Source organism: Limulus polyphemus, unplaced genomic scaffold (assembly GCF_000517525.1).
Source record: "Limulus polyphemus unplaced genomic scaffold, Limulus_polyphemus-2.1.2 Scaffold561, whole genome shotgun sequence".
Taxonomy (NCBI): Eukaryota; Metazoa; Arthropoda; class Merostomata; order Xiphosura; family Limulidae; genus Limulus; species Limulus polyphemus.
Genome location: NW_013666171.1, coordinates 23,111 through 46,141, shown reverse-complemented (window position 1 = coordinate 46,141; position 23,031 = coordinate 23,111). Strand labels below are relative to the sequence as shown.

General features: G+C 32.6%; 1 protein-coding gene across 1 annotated transcript in view; it reads right to left on the bottom strand.

Moving 5' to 3' along the window:
• The window catches only part of LOC106459115 (potassium voltage-gated channel protein Shal-like), a 53,085-nt gene extending 37,658 nt beyond the window's left edge, over positions 1-15,427 (bottom strand). The window contains exons 1-2 of the mRNA XM_022385544.1: positions 15,366-15,427; positions 2,173-2,335 (exon numbers count right to left, since the gene is read on the bottom strand). Of these exons, the coding sequence (XP_022241252.1) occupies positions 2,173-2,335; positions 15,366-15,427 (225 nt within the window). The remainder of the gene's footprint in view (positions 1-2,172; positions 2,336-15,365) is intronic.
• Positions 15,428-23,031: the final 7,604 nt, after the last annotated feature.

The window sequence follows — 23,031 nt, the reverse complement described above, 5'->3', positions numbered from 1 at the left end:
GCATGGCCAGGTGGTTAGGGAGCTTGACTCGCAATCTGATGGTCGCGGGTTCGAATCCCCGTTCCACCAAACATGCTCGCCCTTTCAGCCGCGAGGGCGTTATAATGTCACGGTCAATCCCACTATTCGTTGGTAAAAGAGTAGCCCAAGAGTTGGCGGTGGGTGATGGTGACTAGCTACCTTCCCTCTAGTCTTTCACTGCTAAATTAGGGACGGCTAACGCAGATATCTCTGTTAGCTTTGCGCGAAATTCAAAACAAACAAACTAACAGTGATAATCGTATAAAATTAATAATATTTTTTTCTGAACGATAGGGTAGACTTATGCTTTACTGTTTAACTAATGTGAAAAGAAATGTGCGTGTTGGAAAGGAGGAAATGAGTATGTGCGTGCGTGTGTTTAGAAGACGAAAACTGCGTGTGTGTGTGTGTTCGGGAATAAATGAATGTGAGTGGGATAAAATAGGAAGAAATATATGTGGGTATCTTGGAAGGTAAGAATGTTTTACGTCATCTTACATACGTATGTCCTGTGGCCTTTGCTTTTTAAAAGAAAACAAACAAAATCTATTTATTGCTCTCACTCGTGCTTTATGGCGACTTCTTATTCAAGGCTTCACCTAACGAGCTCTGGAGGCTTGAAGAATGTTGGTTAAATTTATCTGAATGTTTTTGGTTTTTTATTTGACGAAGAAGCTAAAACAATGACTTCTTGAAAATGGGGAACTTCTGGGCACAATAATATTTTGTCCTGAAACCATTTAATTGCATTATTACAAACTAAACATGGGTGTGCCGATTTGTGGGGTATCATTTTTTTCTATGACGAAATATTGAACCTGAAAAGTAGAAAGACAATGAATGTTCTTAGGCGCACGCGAGTTTTAATAAAATCAGCAACATTATTCACTTTTGACCAAAAAAAAAAGGTAAGATTAGAAAGTGAACTTATTTAACTTTAAAGATTCGGAATTTTTCCATCGAAACTGGATATATTGCTGCGAGAATCTCATAATTGTAAATAAAGTGTTTCTGAAACATTAACACAAACAAACCAGCTGTTTACACATCGAACTAGAGGAACACAACATAACGTGATGATGAGCCACTTCATCGTTACGTATGAAACTTTAAAGTGATGCAAAAGTTGTGAAAGAAGAAAAAGATGGAAGATATTTCATTTGACAAATTTCGAACAATATATCTCGCTATCTTTAGATAACCACAGATGATAAGTCTTCTTTCCCATTCATTTGTGTTGGAACGGTTGCAATCAAATACTAATTTTAATTTTCTTAACAGTTTGATTGTGAGATAAACACATAAATACAAATGGGATAATTTAAAGCTAGTAGGTTGTGGTATGCTTAATATTTGTAGTTTTATGTTACATGTTGTAAGCAAGCTAAGAAGAGTCCGAAAATAGGCCCAATATTACAAAGAATGACCTTTCTTTACATTTTGCACGGTAAGTTTTGTCGGATAAGATTTTTTATATCTTCTATATCACTTTTTGCTGAGAGACAAAATTATATTTGGATAGTTTTTTTTTTCATTAAAAAATGTTTTGCTCCACTCCTTTGTGATATTAGAAAATTTAAAAAAAAAATTTAAAAACGGGGGGCTTAAGGTAATATTTTAGATCTGATTAAAAGCAAATCTCTAAGCTCACAGCTTAGAACCTTAAACAGTCTGTAATAATCCTTTTGGTAGCTTAGTAAAAATCGGTTGAATCATTTTTCTTATTAAATTTACTTGAATATAAAACACTTGTTATGAAATATGAATTATTAATAAATTAATTTATGGTTCTCTCTTGCAGATAGGAATCGTATCTCTTGAAACTACAGCCCGAGGTCAAACAAATATTGGTTATTTAGCTTCTGGATTTCTTCATTTGCTTCGTTTTTCGCTGTGGAAAAGAACTACATATATAAACATACGACAACAGCATCAAATGATACTCGTGATTAAAATAAACCTTTTATACCCCTCGGCAACATAATGAGATAATGCAGTCTGTGTAAGAAATTATAATTTACGTTGACTGCACTTGAATTTTAAGATATCATTACTTTACTCGCTGCAGAGAAACAAATATTCGAAATTTCTGAAATCTGTTTGAATCAATCTCAGACTACATAGTCTGGATATGGTTTAATAACAACTTACCTTTTGTGCTTTCCGTTTATCCGCACGCTGATTCTGGTGATAAATACGAGAAAAATTTGAAACAATAACTGGAACCGGAAGTGCAATAACGAGCACACCACTCAGTGAGCACACACCTCCCAATATCTTTCCCATGATGGTAGCTGGAACCATATCACCATAACTATAAAAAAAAAATATAAGTTACAATTTATATATATGATAAATTAATGTTTGTCTTTTGTATATATATATATATATATATAACTTCAGTCTGGACTTTACCAACTACAAAATATGTTATATGCGAATACGAAGGCTCACTTATTAACATTCCGAATAAACATAACGTAAAAACTCCCTGTCTAATTGTTCGTAAAATACATCGCCTTTTATTGAAAATATTTCTAATTACTGTCTACTATAGATCTTGAAATTTCATTTATGAATTACTAACATATCAATTACGTTTTTTCTTTGTGCAGACATTTCGAAGAGTCAGTTAGAGATTAATGCAATGCATGTATCCAGATATGAAACCCCTACTAGCATTGGCATAATGAATGTCTAGAAATATGCACTCTGACTATGACATAGCTATGTTCTCGTTTCATACAATATACACTAACAGCCAAACCCATTTGTTAGGATCGCCACACGAACATTTTAAAAATACTGTTTTTATTTGTTAGACTAATCATTTGATGAGTCAGGTTATTGACTGATCTATGAAATTGTCATGTTTTTATTTTACGAGACAATGAGTAAGATAAAGTAGCTCTAAGGTTCATGATGGTAAGTGCCACCTCGCAGGAACCTCAAATCTTAGAATGTTCCTTTATTTTGTTGTTCAAATGCATGGAAGCCTATCAGTAACAGTAATCGACAGAGAATACATTGACCTCTAAGAAACGTTATAACGGCTAAAACTGTTGATCGACAGAGGGATATTATCATTTAAAAGGCGTATCTGAGTAGAATGTGTCCGAATTGAATGATTTCTTCAATAGTAATCGAGATTCAGTTATCTCCAACCATAGTATGATGAAAAATATTATGAAACTTTCATATCGTAACCGACAACCACGAGAGGATTAACATTGTTTGCGTTGCTCCAAAAGTGCGAACTGATGAAGGGTGTGAGGAGCGTTCTCGTGTGACGAGTTGGGTCGTTTAGTTTCTTTAGTAGGAATAGTAGCACCTAGAGTGTATATAAATATTGTTTTTAAACCACGTACGCCCCGCAATGCCTGACGGAAAAGTGGTTTTGAAATACATTAGTGTAACAATTCACCACACTCGTATTGTTCTAGGACCCATGGTTGATCGTCCCGTTTCCACAAAAAACTCCAAATCTCACTCTGCACATTAAAGCCATGGGTGCGTTATAAGATTGACGGTCAAAACCAACTAGTTTATATGAGTAGCCCAAGAGTTAACGGTTGGTGCTGTTGACTGGCTGCTTGATATGCTGATTGAGAATGACAGAAAGCATACTGTGACAGTTTTTCAGACACTCTGTACCATACCCAATGTTGCTGAATAAACATATGGTTTCCAATGTGCTTCTGGAGAAATTTAGTTCCCTAAGATAAGTAGTTTAGAAGATATATTTTATATCAAAGTAGGACATTCTTTGTAATTTACATGTATATTAAACACTCATAGAAATTATATTTTGAAGGAATTACTGAGGTGAAGGATAAGTTAATGATCACTACACACATTTACTCACTGTAGTTCATTGTTTTCTGATCTATCAATTCCTCGTCATATTATAACTGATACAGCTTAGCTAGGGCCAAATGTGTGAACAGCGATTTACAGCTGAGAAACGCTCGTTATAAAGTACCTGATGGTATGCCTACTTGTGTGACAACCTTTTAGATCAAAGAAACGCTTGTGTGGTACGTTATAAAGTACCATATGATGTACTCACATGTGTGAACAACGTACTAGACCTCAGAAACGCTCGTATGGTACGTTATAAAGTACCAGACGATGTAGCTACACGTGTGAACAATGTTTTAAAGCTGGAAAATACTCGTATGACACGTTATAAAGTATCAGATGATGTGGCTACATGTGTGACCGAGGTTTTAGAGCTTCGAAACGCTTATATGATACGTTATAAATATTAAATGGTGAGACTATATGTGTCAACAACGTTTCAGAGCTGTGAAACGCTCATACGATACATTATAAAGTATCATACGGTGTAGCTTTTGCGTTTTGGAGTACCAGATGAAGTGATTACACTTAAATGAACTGTATTGATTAGTTTGCTCTGTTAAAATACAAATGTATTAATTGTATTTCGATTATTCAACAGTTCTGAGCATCATGTAACAAGCCCCCCAGTGGCACAGCGGTACGTCTGCGGACTTACAACGCTAGAAACCGAGTTTCGATACCCGTGGTGGGCAGAGCACAAATAGCCCTTGTGTAGCTTTGTGCATAATTAAAAACAAACAAACAAACAATCATGTAACAAAGGAATAGAGGGCGCTGTACTTGACCGTGAAGCCTAGCTTTTGCATTTCTAAGTTAAGTAGCAGTGAAACCAAACTTGATATTTTCACTTTTTGTAACTGTAAACCAGTTTGTTAAATACCAGAAATTACAGTAATATGTGATGTCTCCAGTGTGTAGTCAAGATTCTGATTAGTTTGACTAGTCATCTTACGTTACAATAATGCATCTTCTCAAGAATGTTTTTGCTTCTTTATAAACGAAAAATGCAGGATTTGTTTGCAGAACAAGTAGAATGAGGAAAACGTTATATGTAACCTCTGTTATATAATGTGCTTTCTATTCGGTACTTGCATCTGTTAAATACATTTTATCAACTGGTTAGGAATTCTTTAAAGAATATTTGGAATAATATCATTAGTATTCCTTTTCACCTTGAAACTTGAGTATCATTTACTTTGTCCTTATTTATAACAGCTTAATTACTATAGAAACAAGAAGAAAAACTGGTTTCTTAGAGAAGTGACAAGAATATCTGCCTTTAGACTTAGGAAAGCAGATTTAATGAAAGGAGACGAATATAAAACAGGACCTCGTGTATTATTATGAAACTAATGAAATACATACATAAAAAAAACAACATCATATTTCAATCTGGACATTTGTAAATTGCATAAATAAATTCGTTTTATGTGCGTTCTGAGTATAATAATTAAAGTATTCTGCGTCATATTATTTGTTAATAGTACATAAAAGAAAAAAAAACACACAGTCGGCTAGTTTATATTATTAAGCAAACACTACACCTTGTAGAAACAGATGAAATAGATATAAAACTATACGTACGTTCTCTGTTAGTCATGTTTATAAGCTAATTATTCGATTTTCTGCCCATTTACACATTCAATCATTACTGGTATATTTGAATAATGTTGAGACGGGATTCTTTTGCACTGCGAAATTCTCAGAAAATTTCTAAATTTATGAGCAACGAACAAGTTTACCTAAACAGATTCCCTGCAATTAAACGGCGGTACCACGTAAAGTAGAATATCTGATCAAATAAGTACACCAAGGAAACCATGATTAGAACGTGCAATAAGCTTTCTTTAGAGTACGTCAGAAAGTTACGTATACGTTAACGCAGAAAACCTCGTGTAATTTTGGTGTGAGAAACAAAAATAACAGACGAATATCGCAGTTCTAAACGACCTTGTTCACTCAACCACTCTATCTTGTGCGAGCACGGCAGAGTTTTTACATTTTCTTCCGACCACGGATCATTTCCTCCCCAGTCAAAGGACCTTTAACATTATCCACGTTTTCTGAACCTTCGGAGTGTTCGTTTCTCTGAAAACCACGGATATGCGTGTCTCAGGAACGTTTCTTAATAGGAAGGTGATTTTTGAGAATAAGGCAAATGTTTATAAGGCTACTGGTGCACAACCGTGTTACTCATATCATAATTTACTTTAAAGACTTCATTGATGTTCTAAGATATGACTCCGAGTCACTAGTTTTTAAAGGGGTAGCGATATTACTAGGGACTAATGTGATATATATCTATCACTTTTGAATAAACTGATATTGTAAGATACGACTCCAAGTCACTGGTTTTTAAAGAGGAACGATATCAGTAAGAGCTAATATGTGATATATATCTCTTTCGAGAAAACTGATATTGTAAGATAATAATCTAAGTAACCAGTTTTTAAAGGGGAGCAATATCAGTAGAGGCTAATGTGTGATATATATGTATTTTGTTTAGAAAACGTACATTCTAAGATAAGACTTCAAGTCACTAATGTTTGAGTAAATTATTGCTGATAATAATTTGGTAATATGTGCTACAACTACCGTATGATGGTGATATATGTCATTACTACCGTATGATGGTGATATATGTCATTACTACCGTATGATGGTGATATATGTCATTACTACTGTATGATGGTGATATATGTCATTACTACCGTATGATGGTGATATATGTCATTACTACCGTATGATGGTGATATATGTCATTACTACCGTATGATGGTGATATATGTCATTACTACCGTATGATGAAAGTTAAAGCAGCAATTTAAAGTTGTACACGAAGTTAAAAAGTTCCCAATTTGGCTTCTATATTTTAGTCAACGTTGTAGAAGGTATTTCAAGAACATATTTGCATTTTATATGTTGCTTAAGGTTCTGTAAAGTGTTACAAAAGACATCGTATGTTTCTAGCCAATTTAAAATGCTGCACGAAATGTTTTCGAAAGTTCACCAATGTTCCCTCTGTTATTACGTTTCTGGAATTTACGAGCGCATACTACAGAAGTTTTCATAAAATTCCTTAAAACTTTCTATCTTACTCATGTGTGAACAAAGTATTTCATGAATCACGTGAATTTCCTAGGTTATGTGAGGTTGTACAAAATATTTTAAACATCTATTTTATAGTTTAATAAGGTTGTACAAGTTGTTTCAAGGTACCCCTACCGATTCTGAGATTACTTGAGAAATTACATTGCGATATACTGAACGTCATAGTTACCCTTCTGTCATTTAGTTTCAGGTATATTACAGCAATTACGTTGTCATAGAGAATCGGTTATTGACCGTTTTAATCTCAGAATGCGACACCTTTCTGGTATCGCCAGTTTTGGGCTGTCTCTCTATTATCATCTGTCTATTAAAAAAACATTTATTTTTGTGCTCATCATAAAGCATTTATTCTCATAAAAATAACAACTTACCATAGTGAATTTTATTATAATTACTATTCTGTATGGTACTAGTTTTAATTCTATTAGATCTTTTTATGATGATTATTTCTCTTAGTTTATATTATGAATTTATGACTAGTCTAAATGTACCGAGCTGGACTAGTCATGTATAACTTTTATCACAGTGTGGTAATTCTAACTTAGACATTGGTCAAAACAAGTGAAACATTTTTACTGCAGAGAGAACACATAATGTTGGTTAGAATATTTAACATATCTACTTTAAATTTTTGTTATTTCTAATTTAATTTTTGGGATAACCTAAGCTTCCTGGCTGACTGAATCTCGAGAGATATTATTGGGTTTATTTCTGAAAATATTGTTAACAGCAAGGATACCCAACTGAGCGGACAATGCATTCTAATCATTATAAGTAATATATTTTGAACAATATATTCAATTGAATGTACTTATTACTGAGCATATATGTTAGTTCTGATTTATATGGATAGCTTGCTTTGATCAGAAGTTAAAACTGATTTGGAGGAAAAGGCTTTTTATATAAGTTGAAAAAATATCATATTTTATATCTTAAGGCTACATATAACATTTTAGTAGCTTACAAACACGTAAAATCTCCTTTACATCAAGTAAACGAGTATATGTTACCATATTGCCCAATACTATATCTGTAAAACGTTTAGAGCTTATGCTAGCGTCTGTTATGAGTCTTTTCCCCAGATGGCGCTGCTGGGATAATTTATACCTATCGGAGAGCATAACTTCAGGAAAGTTCGAGGCACTATTGAATATCAGATAATTAATGTTTTCTGTGAATGATATAATAGCAGTGTTTCCACACTATTTACATAATTTCCTATTAATGATAATTATATCTAAGAATAAAAGAAAAATCGAAAATATTAAAGAATAAAAGTAAAGTTGTGAAACTACAACATAAACAATATTTCTTGTCAATAATAATGTAGGCCTTCTAGAGTATCGCGAAAAAACGAAAAACAAAAATACATTTACATAGGCCTGCGATGGTTTTATTGTCTTGAAAGTTTTACGGTAATTCCTGTACGCTGAATCCGAAAATGATATCCATTTATCTCCATCACGTACAGAATTTCCACAAAACGTCATATGTACGTTTTCATATGTGAATCATTTTCATTGAAATCGGGTCACATTTTGTTATGCTTAAAATGTTGACAATCTAGACCAATCGCGACGTGAGTCTTATCGATCGTTCTAAAACCCAAACATAACAAACATAATGATAATAAATGTTCATTGTGGTAAACGAAATGATAATTTGATCTAAGTAAGAGTTGTTGTTTTTTCTTACCAATTTGTAAAAAAATCCTTACGTGATAGAAAAAATAATAATATTATTTTCGAAATCTACGTATCTGAATTGTGAAAAATCCGTTATTAAAACCAAAACAACTTTTATGAAGTTTAAATTCGCAGGTCTGTGTTATCAATCAGTAAGATTGAAGTTGTGAAACCTTTTTTACAGTTTTTTTATTTTACAGTTTTCCTTAATTTTCCCAGTACACAATAAAACTGTTACTGGGTTGTTTTCTTTAGGGTGGGATCTTATACATTTAGGAGGTAGATGGAACAGTGTAACTCATATTAGGATAATTTCTTATCAGCACCTAAGCTTCTTAACTTTAGATTCTAAGCACCTTAACCTGCAAATAATTTTGAAAATTTTATATTTAAAATTTCTTAAGTAATTACTTTGTCCAATCAAAATCTAAAAATAAATTCGTCAGTCTACATTACGAGTCCCCCGGTAGGTCTGTGGTAAATTTATGGTTTTAACACTATAAACTCCGGGATTTGATTCCCCGCGGTGCTTAGAGCTCAGATATCCAGTTGTGTAGCTTTGAACTACATCGAAAAGGACTATTAGAAAGTTATATTTTTTTAACCTCTACGAATTGTAACTTTATATCCTTGTAATCAATATTTTATTGTATTATTTATTTTTAAATAAACTTATGAGCATATATCATATAAATATATATTTATTTAGATAGATAAGAACTAAGCTCATAACAACTTATTCATTTCTGAATATTCAAAAATATACATTAATCAAATAAAAACGAATATTTATGCATTAATTATTTTGCAGATTACGTTATAGTTACCTGATTTTCACATTTAAATTGTTCGTTTTGCTCATATGCTTTATGCTAAACTATATGAAATGTTCATTCTAACGTACATTTTACATATAAAGTTGCTTTACTTAGCGAGTAGTGAATCACGACCTTTAGATAGCCATGTGTCTTATTGGCAGTAGTTGAGTTGTTTCTTTTTGTTATGTTTTTATTTTTATTTACTTTTTCTTACTTTTTTCGTTTGTTTGAAGTTTAAGCACAAAGCTACACAAAGAGCTATCTGTGCTCTACCCCACCACGTGTATCGAAACCCGGTTTCTTATTTTTAATAAGTTTTATCTTGTTTGAGAACTTATCTTTTTTTTCAAGAGGTTAATATAATATTGCTAAAAATGTTCAACTTTTAGTGAGTTAAATAATCTGGTGGGTAATGAATAAACTGGTCTAACACATTCAACGTAAACGAAAAATGTCTGTTTCAGCAGTCCTTCTGAAGATCAGAGGTAAGCATGGTTAACATTCGTGTTCGATTCCCCGCTGTGGACAGAATGCAGAGAGCCCATTGTGTAGCTTTGCGCTAAAACAACAAGTGTTTCAACGGGTGGGTCATCTCAAAGTAACACCTCTTGGGGAAAACGTCTGATAAAAATAATTTATCATATATTTTATTATTGAGAGCTATTTAGCTATAGATAGTTATTGGTATTCCAACCTGAAAAGCGCTTCAAGGAAAACATTAAACAGTCAGAATAAAGATCATTATGGTTCAGGCATAACCATTCCTTATTTTGAACTGCTGACCTCAAAGAAGGGAGAGTGGGGGACGCACTGGCCGCCTCAAGGGCATTTACAGGCTTTGAACATACTAATGAAACTGACTGTCAGTCTTATAACGCACATACACATAGCAGAAAGTGCGGAACGTGTTCAGCTGCATCGTGGCACAAATTTTGGGCTTTTTTGATTCACAGCCAAGCACACTAACCATTAGACAACGCTCCGCCCATAAATTTAATTAATTCTTGAAGATATAAAAATAACTAAATAACATTAAAACAAAAATTATCAATCTGAGAAAAAAACGAATTTAACCTTCTTTGCTAAACCTGTTTATTCATATTTATAACTTTATCAATTTTAAGCTAATACATCAACCATGGAAAGCCAATATAAAGTAAGCACTCAAGTAATGTAGTCCGCAAGTAGTCGCTATTTCCAATCGTTTATATATGTATACTTATATGATTTGCGAAAGTTTGGGCAGGTATATATAGAAATAGACCGTTGTCAGTAGTATTTTGAACGAAATGCAGATCCGAACCCAAGTATAAAACAAATACAGAAATAGTTATCCGTGGTTTCCGAATTTCTTGAAAAATACCAGCAGTTCCGATAACTGTTAGTTTGCCAGACTAGTCTACTATATTGACGCCTTCATTTAAATATTTACACTGTAAATCAGGCTGGATTCTGTCCGCCATCCTTCCTCACTGACACTGCCTACTTTTGTACGACACGTTCTACGTTCTAAAAATAACCTAAGTCTATTATAAATTCAATGACCACCCAGGGAAAGCGTAGTTTACAACGACTAGCAAAGGTAAATGTAAATCTCCACTACAAGCTATTTGGTGATGTGTTTTCCTCACGCCCGTATTTTCCTTGGTAAACATTTTAGCGTGAACGTGTCATAACAGATTTAGAAAAAAGTCAAATGAGGCAAGTAATTATAAAATGAAGAAGCTTAATGGATTAGTGTTTTCACAGAAACTTTACCTTGCTATAAGTATTTTACTCGGCACATTTAACCGTTTGCAGGCTTAAATGGGACCTGAAGTCTATGTTTGGGGGACGTATCAAAGTGGTTGATTTAATTATTCGAAAGCGTTCAGTTGTTAGCATGCCAAAACAAAGAAACTCATATTTTCTACGGCATTGCACCAACGATAAAAATTACTGAATTTAATTTATTTCAGAAACAGTAAAATATAAAGTTTCATAAGACAGTGTAACATTGTCACTTGACAATAACAACATTGATGCGTATTATTGAATATATATATATAACGTGTTTTTAGGCTTATAAAACTCAAATTGAGATAGAATGATTATAAGGATTACAGTCACAAGTGATTAAACAAATACAATTCTAAACAAATAACACGAAAATGCATTTACCATATGATCAAATCACGTGAGAAAACAAATAAATGGTTAAAATCACTGTAAGATAAAGTTAATTAAGCAGTTTACGTTTCAGTTAAAACGATCTCCGATGAAGATTATGCGGCCAAAACGCTGACCACTTGATCTTGTTTTTCTTTAAAGCGATTTTAACCATTTTTGTTGTAGTTTAGCATAGATATTAATAGACAAATAATGAGAAAATAAATAAATGCACGGACAAACAGCATGCTGAACAGATAGGTATATAGATCCATATCTGATAAAAAGAGAGATTAATTTATATAAAAATTAGAAAACAAAATTCACCGACAGACAAAGATTAAGATAAATGAAAGAAGTCTTTTGTAATGACTGTGTACTCACGCAGAGAATCATCTTTTAAAAAAGGATCATATTTCCTGCATAATTTCCTAATACATGAGCCTGTACTTTAAATAGATTCATTATCTAGCTTCACGTCTTAATAGATAGTCCAGTTCCTTAAATAAAATCACGTATCCAGCATCACTTCCTAATAAATAACCCTGCTCTTAAAAAAGGGTCATATTTCCTGCATCATTTCCTAATACACGAGCCTGTACTTAAAATAGATTCATATATTTAGCATCAAGTCTTAATAGATAGTCCAGTTTCTTAAATAAAATCATGTATCCAGCATCACTTCCTAATAAATAATCCTGCTCTTAAAAAAGGGTCATATTTCCTGCATCATTTCCTAATACATGAGCCTGTACTTAAAATAGATTCATATATTTAGCATCACGTCTTAATAGATAGTCCAGTTCCTTAAATAAAATCATGTATCCAGCATCACTTCCTAATAAATAACCCTGCTCCTAAAAAAGGGGATCATAGTTGTAACGTCACTACTTAACAGAAAAAAAAGACATATATTATTATATGTATATCTCTTCCTAATACATACTGCTGCTCCAAGAATAGCCCCCCCCAGTGGCACAGCGGTATGTCTGCGGACTTACAACGCTAGAAACCGGGTTTTGATACTCGTGGTGGGCAGAGCACAGATAGCCCATTGTGTAGCTTTGTGCTTAACTTCAAACAACAACAATCCAAGGATAGAATCGCACTATCAGTAGCATTTTATAACATAATACTTTGACAATAAGTAGTACCTTATTTCCGTCAATAGATAACCCTATTTTTAAAAAATGGCTCGAATTTCCATCAACCGTTTCCTATAATATAATATTGTTTGTACAAAACGGACTATTATTCCCAGTACAGTTTGTGAGCAGATAATATTACTAGTAAAACAGAATATTATTCCGAACATAACTTTCTAACAAATAATACTTGTTCCTAAAATATGGATATTACTAAAATACAATCTAATACAGCTCTCTTCCTGTTATAACACAGAATAAAGGTAATATTCTTATATCGGCATTTAAGTCATGATTAAAGACTTTTAGATCAGACAATTATTGGAAGTTATTTTTGTTTTTGACAGACAAGCAGGAAATCTGTAATTAAAAGACACGAGCTGTTTGTAAGAAAAAGGATGGTTAGATAAGTAGAAAGAGGGTTAATCTGTTATTACTTCAGAATAATTTGATTGGAGATTAATGTACATACTTTTAGTTTATGTAATAAGCAGTTTCAAAATATCTGTAATATCAATCTTGTGTTTGTTTTATAATGGATTGAAACGCGAGCTTCATTCATTGTAAGATGAGGGGAGCTCAGATTATATTCATGCAAACTTGTATGGTTAGTCAACTAAAGTGCTAGTGCTAAACATATCAGAGATGTGTTTAGTTATCCTAACAGGTGCTTTATATTTGTAGGAAGTTATAAATAATGTGCCGTATTTTGTTCATAATATTTTTCTACCAATCAGGAGTTTTACCAAAAAATCAAGATAATATGTTATGAAAGAATTGACGGTTATATTTCCCGTCACTTATTGTAAAGGACAACTAAGTCACGTTAGAATTTAGCAGGCAGTGAACTGTAAAAATATCTCCAATTATAGTTTAAAAATTGTAAAAGTCTTTTGACGTTATTCATAACATTTATTCATACCTTAGTGCTGATATTATGCCTTGTACTCGTTTTTACTCAAAGTTCAAAATATCGATTTTCGATGTCTTTTCCGATCGCAAGATACCCTACGGTACAAGTAGCAATTCTGCTACGAATCAAATTCTCAACACATTCCACAAGACACTACAGAGCTATTTCTTATATATTTTTCACCTATTTCTGATCTCTGTCATATTCCCATTTATTAACTTAGATCGGGCCAGTTTTGAAGAATACCATCCAACATCACTAACTTTGGCTAGCCGATACAGAAAACAAACAAAAAACAAAGAACAAGCACTGTTTGAAATACTGGTCTAACGACCTTTACTAAGGGTTACTAATGATAAGTTGTGTCCCTTGAAACCAGAGAATGTACTTAAACAACAAAAGTCAAATTATTATAATTATTATAATTCTGGTTTGTAATTATCTGCTTACGTTGAACTTTCAATAGCTAATTGTAAAGAAGCTAAAAGGTTTTTATGTGTGAACGCAAGTTTGATATTTCGTTTTGATTGTTGCAGATTTCGCCATCAAACTGCCTTTCAAATGTGCTGTACTTAATCACTTGGCGTGAATCACATAAGCAAAAAACTCTGCGTAAATATCAATATAAAACGTCTCTAAAATGACAGGTCTGGCGACTTGACGAATGTGTGTTCCTATCACATAGCATGAATACTCGTTTCATTCTCTCGATGCTTGAGGTATGCGACATTTGAACGGATATATCGTGGAAGCAACTTGTGTACATTTGACTTGTTTCGCTTTTCTAAACTGAGATCCTTCATGATTATGCTGTGTACTGTTGGCTAGGACAAGTGAACGATTTTTGCCACTGAATTTTGTGTTTGTGCATTTTCACCTGTTATAAGACCCCACATTTTCTCTACCACGCTTCGGGTACGACTTGTTGCAGGTCTCTTTTTTAGATGGTTCTGGTACCCGAATATGATTCATATTCTTTTGTTTTTTACATCATTAAGTACAAGAGATATCCTCGATCTAAACACATTTATGCTTTGAGAGTGTGAGCATTCTGCGTCTGAAAGGATTTTTTACATATCCTTCCTAAAAGCGATAAAGTTTTGGTATCATCAAAATACCTACGAAACGCCAAACAATATAAAATGTAGATCTAATGTATTCAAAATAGTTTTAATATAAAATTCTCAACCTTCTGTAGGTTGCTTAAAGATATTATGATAACCAGCCAATGTAGGATGAAAATAAATATCTAGAAATAGCATAACATTTTAATTCGTTACTTTAATATCTTTAATATTTTCTATCAGATAACACAATTATAAAATATACATTTAAGCCACAAGAGGTGAATATTTCTTTGTACCCAACAAAGCTTTGTCTAAAACTAAAAACCGAATGTGAAATTGAACACTTACTATTTCATAGTATTTTACACTTTGGTAAAACTTTCTAATGTTTAGAGTAGTTTCTCTGAAGAAGTTTTAAATACACGAAATTCTTCAGAGAGGAAATATTTGAGAAAGAGTTTTTTTGTTTCAAGCACAAAGCTACACAATGGTTCTCTGTTCTGTGCTCATCACAGCTTGAGAGAAAGAGAGAAGTGTATAGAGTAAGGTATAAAGATATGGAGAAATTATGGAATGAAAATTTACTCTTTTACCTAAGAAAATGTTCTTCTCCAATAACTATAGACCAAAAGACACATTCACCATCTCCAAGCATAATGACACAAACAATTAGATCACATTATTCGAGAATGTAATTACAGAATGTAAAAAAAGCGCCGTTTTATAAAAGAAGTGATAATTGAATAATAATTTTGAGGTACAGAAAAACAGGAATATTTACCACATTTACTGTAAGTTCCTGCCTTTCTGAAAGTATTATAAATCTTAATTTCTATGTCATCATTTTTTCATATTATTTAATTATTATTTATTAATTGTTTTTTAAATATTAGAGATTAACATAAAAATCGTATGCAAAATGACAGAAAAATACGGCCCATTAATAATCCCATAATTAATTTTGGTTAATGTCTGACTGAAATAATTTTTAATATACCAATACTCCGAATCTCGTCAGTTGAACAAAATCGTATTATATTGTTTTGTTAACGCATCAATACCAAAGTTGACACATCTAATTAGATAATTATTGTTTTATTCTAAAGCCAGATTTTCATGTAAAACATTTCTAAAACTTACATTTTTCTGCCTTCTTTAAAATATTCAAGCCGAGCATTTAAAACAGAAAATTGTATAACTTTGAAATAAAACCTAAAAGTACAAGAGTTTTCGCTTGCGGATTGATTCTTAAAGTGGATCATCCTTAGGTCGTAGTTCGTATGTTTGCTTTAGCGCTTTGAATATGGCGGGGTAATGAACCCCGGATTTTAGTATTATAAGTCCGTAAATTTACCTCTGACCCATCAAATTCATTTGTTCGTAAGAGCGCTATAAAGTGAGTGTAAAATACCACTATTCAATCAAACAAGAGTAGCTCATGAGATGGAGATATATCATGTGAATTAGCAGCTTCCCCTTTAGTCTGTCAATTCAAAATTAAAGTCGGCTTTGCGCAGGTAGAAAAAGTAAACAAGTAATAATTATAGAATGTGCAACTTGACTGTTCAGAATAGATCAAGCTTCGTGACAGAGATTCTTGTAGACTTCTCCTATCTTTTACCTTGTTCTCAAATGACTTAAAAAAATGAAAGAGACGTTCGTAAGAATAAACCGGGCTTCCAAAAGGTATACTTAAGTTTCCATTTTGTTTTATTGTAATAAGAACATCGATCCCTAGAAGCCTTCACCACCAAGACGTTTTCAATAAGAGTCAGTTGCAATTTCACACGAAACACCAAATACTATGGAATTGATTGAGTTACTATTTAACATAAAACCCCGCATTAATCATCTAACTCGTTAGTGTTAATCATATTATAAAATTATGCCAACTGATTGTAAAATCGAAGTACCTTTCTTAATGGCTATATACTAAGCTTCTACTCTTTTGTAAAATCGAAAAAAGTTATTTACTAAGCTTCTAAAATTTTTTGTGAGTTGCCAACTATTTTTCATCATATTGTGTATAATAAGTTTACACGTAGAAGATCAGAGTAAGAAGTGTTGAAATGTTGACGATATTTGTTACTACTTGCGAAAGATTCCGGTGATCTGTTTAAATTACATTATCACTCTACTATTACGAACTATTTAATGCTTAATTCCATGTTAAGTCATTTAACCTAAAGAAGCTAAAAGCTAGAACATACACTACACATTAAAAGTTTCAAGTGATAGTGAGTTTATTGGTTTTCTCCAAACAGAGACACTGATATGAATATCTTGCCTTGAGCTCTGTATTGAGAGGTGTTGCTGCCTAATAAGAGCTATCATCACTAGTGACGAGCATATTGTGTTAGAAGACAATATACGTAAATAATTTACAGAAATAGAAAAATAATCTTCATAAATCTGAACGGAATGATACAACATGATGCGTATTGAATGTTAAGAATAATTAAGAACGTTAAAGTATTTCATAAACTTAATAATGTTTTCCTTTTTATATACCGTTCAAAACATAATCCTATAATTTCATTTGATCTATTGGAAATACATATAGTCTTTTACGTTTAATGGTGCCTCTATTTAGTTCGTAATAAAGAAATTAGAAAAAAATGCTTCACTAGTATTTCTTATAGCGCTAATCCATTGCTTCATCTGGACGGAATTCTGAATACTAGTCGGTTTTGATGCTGAACGTTTTTTTGCAAATTTTGCGTTAGCTAATTATGTGCATCCTAGAATAATAGTGCTTAAAAGTAAATACTAATATATATATAAAATACTTCATTTTCTTTATAAATATTTCGAAGCAAAACGTCTTTTCTGAACATTTTTTTCAGACTGTCAGCTACAGTCAATGTTATTTATCTTATATCACCCCAAGCTTCAAATATAGCTGAATAACACAAGAAAATAATACTTGCAGATCATTGTTGAAACCTTATAAAAAATACATACTATATGTGTGTGTGTGCATAATAAACACGTTTACCGTAGAATACAATACAATACAATGTTTTAAAAATGTATTTGTTAATTATTTAAAAGTTACGTGGAAATATTACGCTATGACTATTCTGTTAGCTGGAACAACAATTATATGTTCTTCGTACTGTTAATACTTCTTAGTAGCATTGATGATGAAGATAATATTCAGTTTGTGTTTGAAATCTCCTAGGAGAGTCTTCAACTTTTTGAGATGTTTCATGGGTCGTGTGTGATCACGTGGTTAGCGTGCCGGACTGTGAATCTTATGGTTCATGGTTTGGGCCCCGTTGTCGCACAAAAAAAAACGTCCTCCTCTTTTTGGGTCGGGAGTGCGTTACAAGTGTGACGGTCAAATTCAACTACTCGATTAGAGTGATGGGTGCAGTTAACTAGCAGCCTTTCACTCTAGTCTGTCAGTTCAAAATGAACGACCCCCTAACACAGTAAGCTCTTGTGCGATGTAGTGTGAATTATTTGAAACAATAAACAAAACAACTATTTTTGGAAGAATAGTGCTTAAATGTAAATACTAAAATATACAAATAAATGTCTTCAATGTTTTTATAAATATTTAAAAGTAAAACGTCTTTTCTGAAAAAATTTTTAGCAAAGCATCAAATATAGCTGAATAGCACAAGAAAATAATACTTGCGGTTCATTGTTGAAACCTTATAAAAAATACATACTATGTACGTGTGTGTGTGTGCATAATATATATGTTTGCCGTAGAATACAATCATTTTTTATATGCTTAGACATTATGTATTAAAAAACTAAAGCATGATATACAAACACAGTTTATTTACGTTAGGTGGACATTGTTCCCTTTGTGCTTATTGATTTTGTCAGCTTCTGCTACTTGTTATGCTTGATACTTGTGGCAAAATATCGTCACATCTTCTGACAATTATCCATGACACAAAAGTGGATTATGATTTTTATGTCACAAATTGATAATATTAACAGGGAGATAATAACGACTATGACTAAAACACAACATATAAAAACACCATAAAACTGGACACTAGAAGAACAATTTAATGAACAGGCCAGAATAACAAGAGAAGAAAAATTGTTCATAGGATGATAATCACAAAACAACTAATCGGAATTTATCGCTCACGAGGTTAATGCAAGCTTATAAAGAAAAGCAGGAGTTGCTTAACTATGAAATAATTCATATATATATATAAGTGTAAATGAAAATAAGTTCATGTTTTAGTCATGCATGTGTATCACTCATCTCTCTAGAACAGTGGAATAAAATGTTATTAGTGTAAATATGGGATTTTACAGGGCACGATAGAAGCATTATAGCCACGATAAGTCCTGTGCTATACATGTATTTAGCTATCTACACCATAAGTGTTTTTATTCCGAAATACAGAGGTTGCTATATTTTCTTAGCTATATCAATGTTCACTTCGTGCTTGAAAACTAAATTAGCTAATTTTTTTGAAAAGTAGTTTGGTATACCATGCTGTTTAGAAGTGTCTTAAAAAGGCTTTGTTATCTGTCATTAGAAAATATACATAACTGTCCGTTTATGTGTGTGTATACGAAGGGAGTATTTGCTTTACATCTCTTAAAATGAGGTTATTTACTCCTTGTTCCAGTTCATTTACAGCAATGAGATTGTTTACTGATAGGGGTTTGACGCAACTCCCGATTGCATGTATAGAAAAGGTTAATTTAACGATTCTGTGACGATTTTTTTATGATGCTGGATAAATGAATGAGAAATGTTTTTCTTTTAACACAGTATTAAAAGTAGCCTTCATTTGTTTCACAAGTATATAAACCGAAAACAATAAAAAACAACGTTCTTTGGTTACGACCAAACATGCCGTATTCAAAAGAAATCACAATCGTCACCAGCTATATTTAAATTCTCAAAACATTAATAAAAGCACTGTTTGTGAATTATCAATAAACTTTGCCTTGCTTTTTACGTGTAGTGTTTGTTTTCCATATACTAATTCATTTTAAGCGATCACTTACACTCAAAATTGATTTTTTTCCTTTTAATGTGTGACTGTTGCCACCATTACTAAACACACTACAACAGGGTAAAAACACATGCCATCACGTACGACGCAGAATCTGTTACTATGGAAACCGCATCTCTCAGATTCTGTTGTCTCAGCTTATCTCCAATTCGGTGTACTCGAAAATCATTAAACTGCAACGACGGAGAAGCCTAGAGTAATCAAGCAACTAAGGCTACATTATACCATTCTATAAGGGACCGGTTCTTCATTTTCTCTATGATATAGCTCAATAATATGGTTACTGATAAATGACTTTGAGAAATGAGTTCCCCAAAGTAGTTAAGCTAGGTTCTGTTACAAAATTGTTTTTGTAAGAGGCAACGTGAGAGAAATATCCAAGCTCTGTACCCAACACATTAATGTAACGAGTACATAAACATGACTTATATATTTTCAAAATCATTTCTGAAGCTAGTTAGTTTGATAAATAGATAATTAGATTTTTTCTCACTTTAACCTTCATATATTTTTTTTATTTTTACTTAAATCAAAAGTATGTTGCACGATATATTATAAACTTGCAGAAACTATTTTCCGAGTAGTTGTTGCATTCTCCTATCCATCTCAAGTTTTTAAACCACGAGTCTTGCAAATTCGTCAAATGTTTTGCTTAATTTAGTTGATAGTAAAATACGTCACTCATATTATTTTATTTTTGTAGTTTTCCACTAAACTATTTCATAGTTACTGTAATGTAATCCCTTGTATTAGTTTACTCTTCTAGTTTTTCACTAAACTGTATTTTGTGCGCAGTTTCTTTCATAGTTACTGTAATGTAATCCCTTATATTAGTTTATTCTTCTAGTTTTTCACTAAACTGTATTTTGTATGTAGTTTCTTTCATAGTTTATGTAATGTACATCCCTTATATTAGTTTACTCTTCTAGTTTTCACTAAACTGTCTTTTGTATGCAGTTTCTTTCATAGTTTCTGTAATGTACATCCCTTATATTAGTTTACTCTTCTAGTTTTTCACTAAACTGTATTTTGTATGCAGTTTCTTTCATAGTTTATGTAATGTACATCCCTTATATTAGTTTACTCTTCTAGTTTTTCACTAATCTGTATTTTGTGTGCAGTTTCTTTCATAGTTTATGTAATGTACATCCCTTATATTAGTTTACTCTTCTAGTTTTTCACTAATCTGTATTTTGTGTGCAGTTTCTTTCATAGTTTATGTAATGTACATCCCTTATATTAGTTTACTCTTCTAGTTTTTCACTAAACTGTATTTTGTGTGCAGTTTTTCGTTCATTTGTTTATTTCTGTTCTTAGTTTTATATGCATATGCTTTTGCTTTAACGACTTTTTATGTGGCACCTTTGCTACCAATAATAGTAGTGATCCCGTCTGTCATCCTAAACACAGATGTCTCTGTCCTTGCCATTATCAATAATGTCATATTTACCACTGTTATTATGGAACATTTCTTCCTTCCTGAAAATTGGCCACGTTTTGCAACCTCATTATTATTGTTGTATTTTCAATTGTTTATTAATGACTGTGTACCACACTTAATATTGATTACATTGGCTGTCCTGAATCCTAGACATACACCTGTTCTAGGTATTGTCTAAGGTCGGAAAGTCGCGATTATTTAGAGAGACACATATAGTTTGTTAAAGAGTATCAGAACTAAATTATTTTCTATTTGTTTTAACTGAGCGAAGTTAAATCTCCCGAACTGATCGTATCTGATAGAAGGTGTATCTTCTGAGCATCTTTCTTTTCCCATCTTATGCTATATATATTTTAAAAATTACACTTGTGGGAATGTGTTCTTCAAACACAATAAGACCCACGCGTGGCTTTGTAATTAGCATGCCTGCTCCAGATTGACAAGTCTAAGATTCGAGCCGAGTTACGCTTTCCATTTTCAGATGTTGAAATATTATAATCATCACAGTCAATCCTACTCTTCACTTTAGAGTTCCCCCCAGTGGCACAGGGGTATGTCTGTGGACTTACAACGCGAGAATCCGGGTTTCGATACCCGTGGTGGGCAGAGCACAGATAGTCCATTGTGCAGCTTTGTGCTTAATTAAAAACAAACAAACATTTTAGAGTAGCAGCTATGGCGGCAGGCGCTGCTGTCTGGTCGCTCTCTCTCTAGTCAGCAGTTCTAAATCATGGATAGCCTTAGGAGTCTCTGATCTGGATATTTATTCTATGTTTTACATGAGGCACTTACTGGTTGGGTTGAAAATGGCAGTAAAAAAATTAAACTTTATGGCTATTATTATAATTTCAGATTTGTTCGTACTACTTTATGACACTTGATATTTAACTTTCAAATCGTCTTAATGTTGTACAATCGCCATTAGCCGATCGCTTTACTGTAACATATTCACTGTCATTAAATTCTGTTGATGAGAAGACTCACGCACACTGTTCCTTTCACATAAATCTTTTAATGAAATTATGGTTATTTTTCAGGTAAAGATACCCAAGACACCCTACTTTACCACAAAAATAAATATCCAACAAAAGGTTTAAAAATCACCATGAAAATAATTGTTAATAGTTGGCGAAGACTGTGAAGAGAAGACAAATACTTGGAGCAAATTAAATGCTGATCTACCATCCCTGACACACCTAAGACATGTATGAATACATTTATGCAAACACGTATAAAATCAAGTTTGACCTACCAGCCAATAAAATTGAATCATGAGAACTCAGCTTTAAGTAAAATAAAACTTATTACAAAAACACTGTCCTCTTGAAATAAAGATATATACAATAAAGATTGACCTAATATCAATAAATTTTATCTTTTGTGTTCCGAAGTAGTTTATCAATTTGATTTCATGAGTTTTTCATACTAGCACGGGTCTGTTAGGAGGCAGTAGCAAGAGGTTCCGATAAGCTCCAAAGAGTTCAGTCCAGATATCACCTAAAACTTTCAAGATTAAACGGAATGTTCTAGTAGCAACAGAACCACTTTTACTGTAGCAGTACAATCGTTCTAGTCTGAGAGATAAACTACGACAGCCATCAGGATAAAGCCAAATGCATGTTCCAATAAAGTGGAACTAGTGACTTTCGGAACCAAGTGCATAGACTATTGTGGCGTGACAAGTGATTATTTATTGTAATTTCATAATCCAATAATGCACGACTAGTCTTGAAAGAGATATACACAATCTAATTAAATTCAACTATCCAATAATGCACGACTAATCTTCAATGGGATACGCATGATCTAATTAAG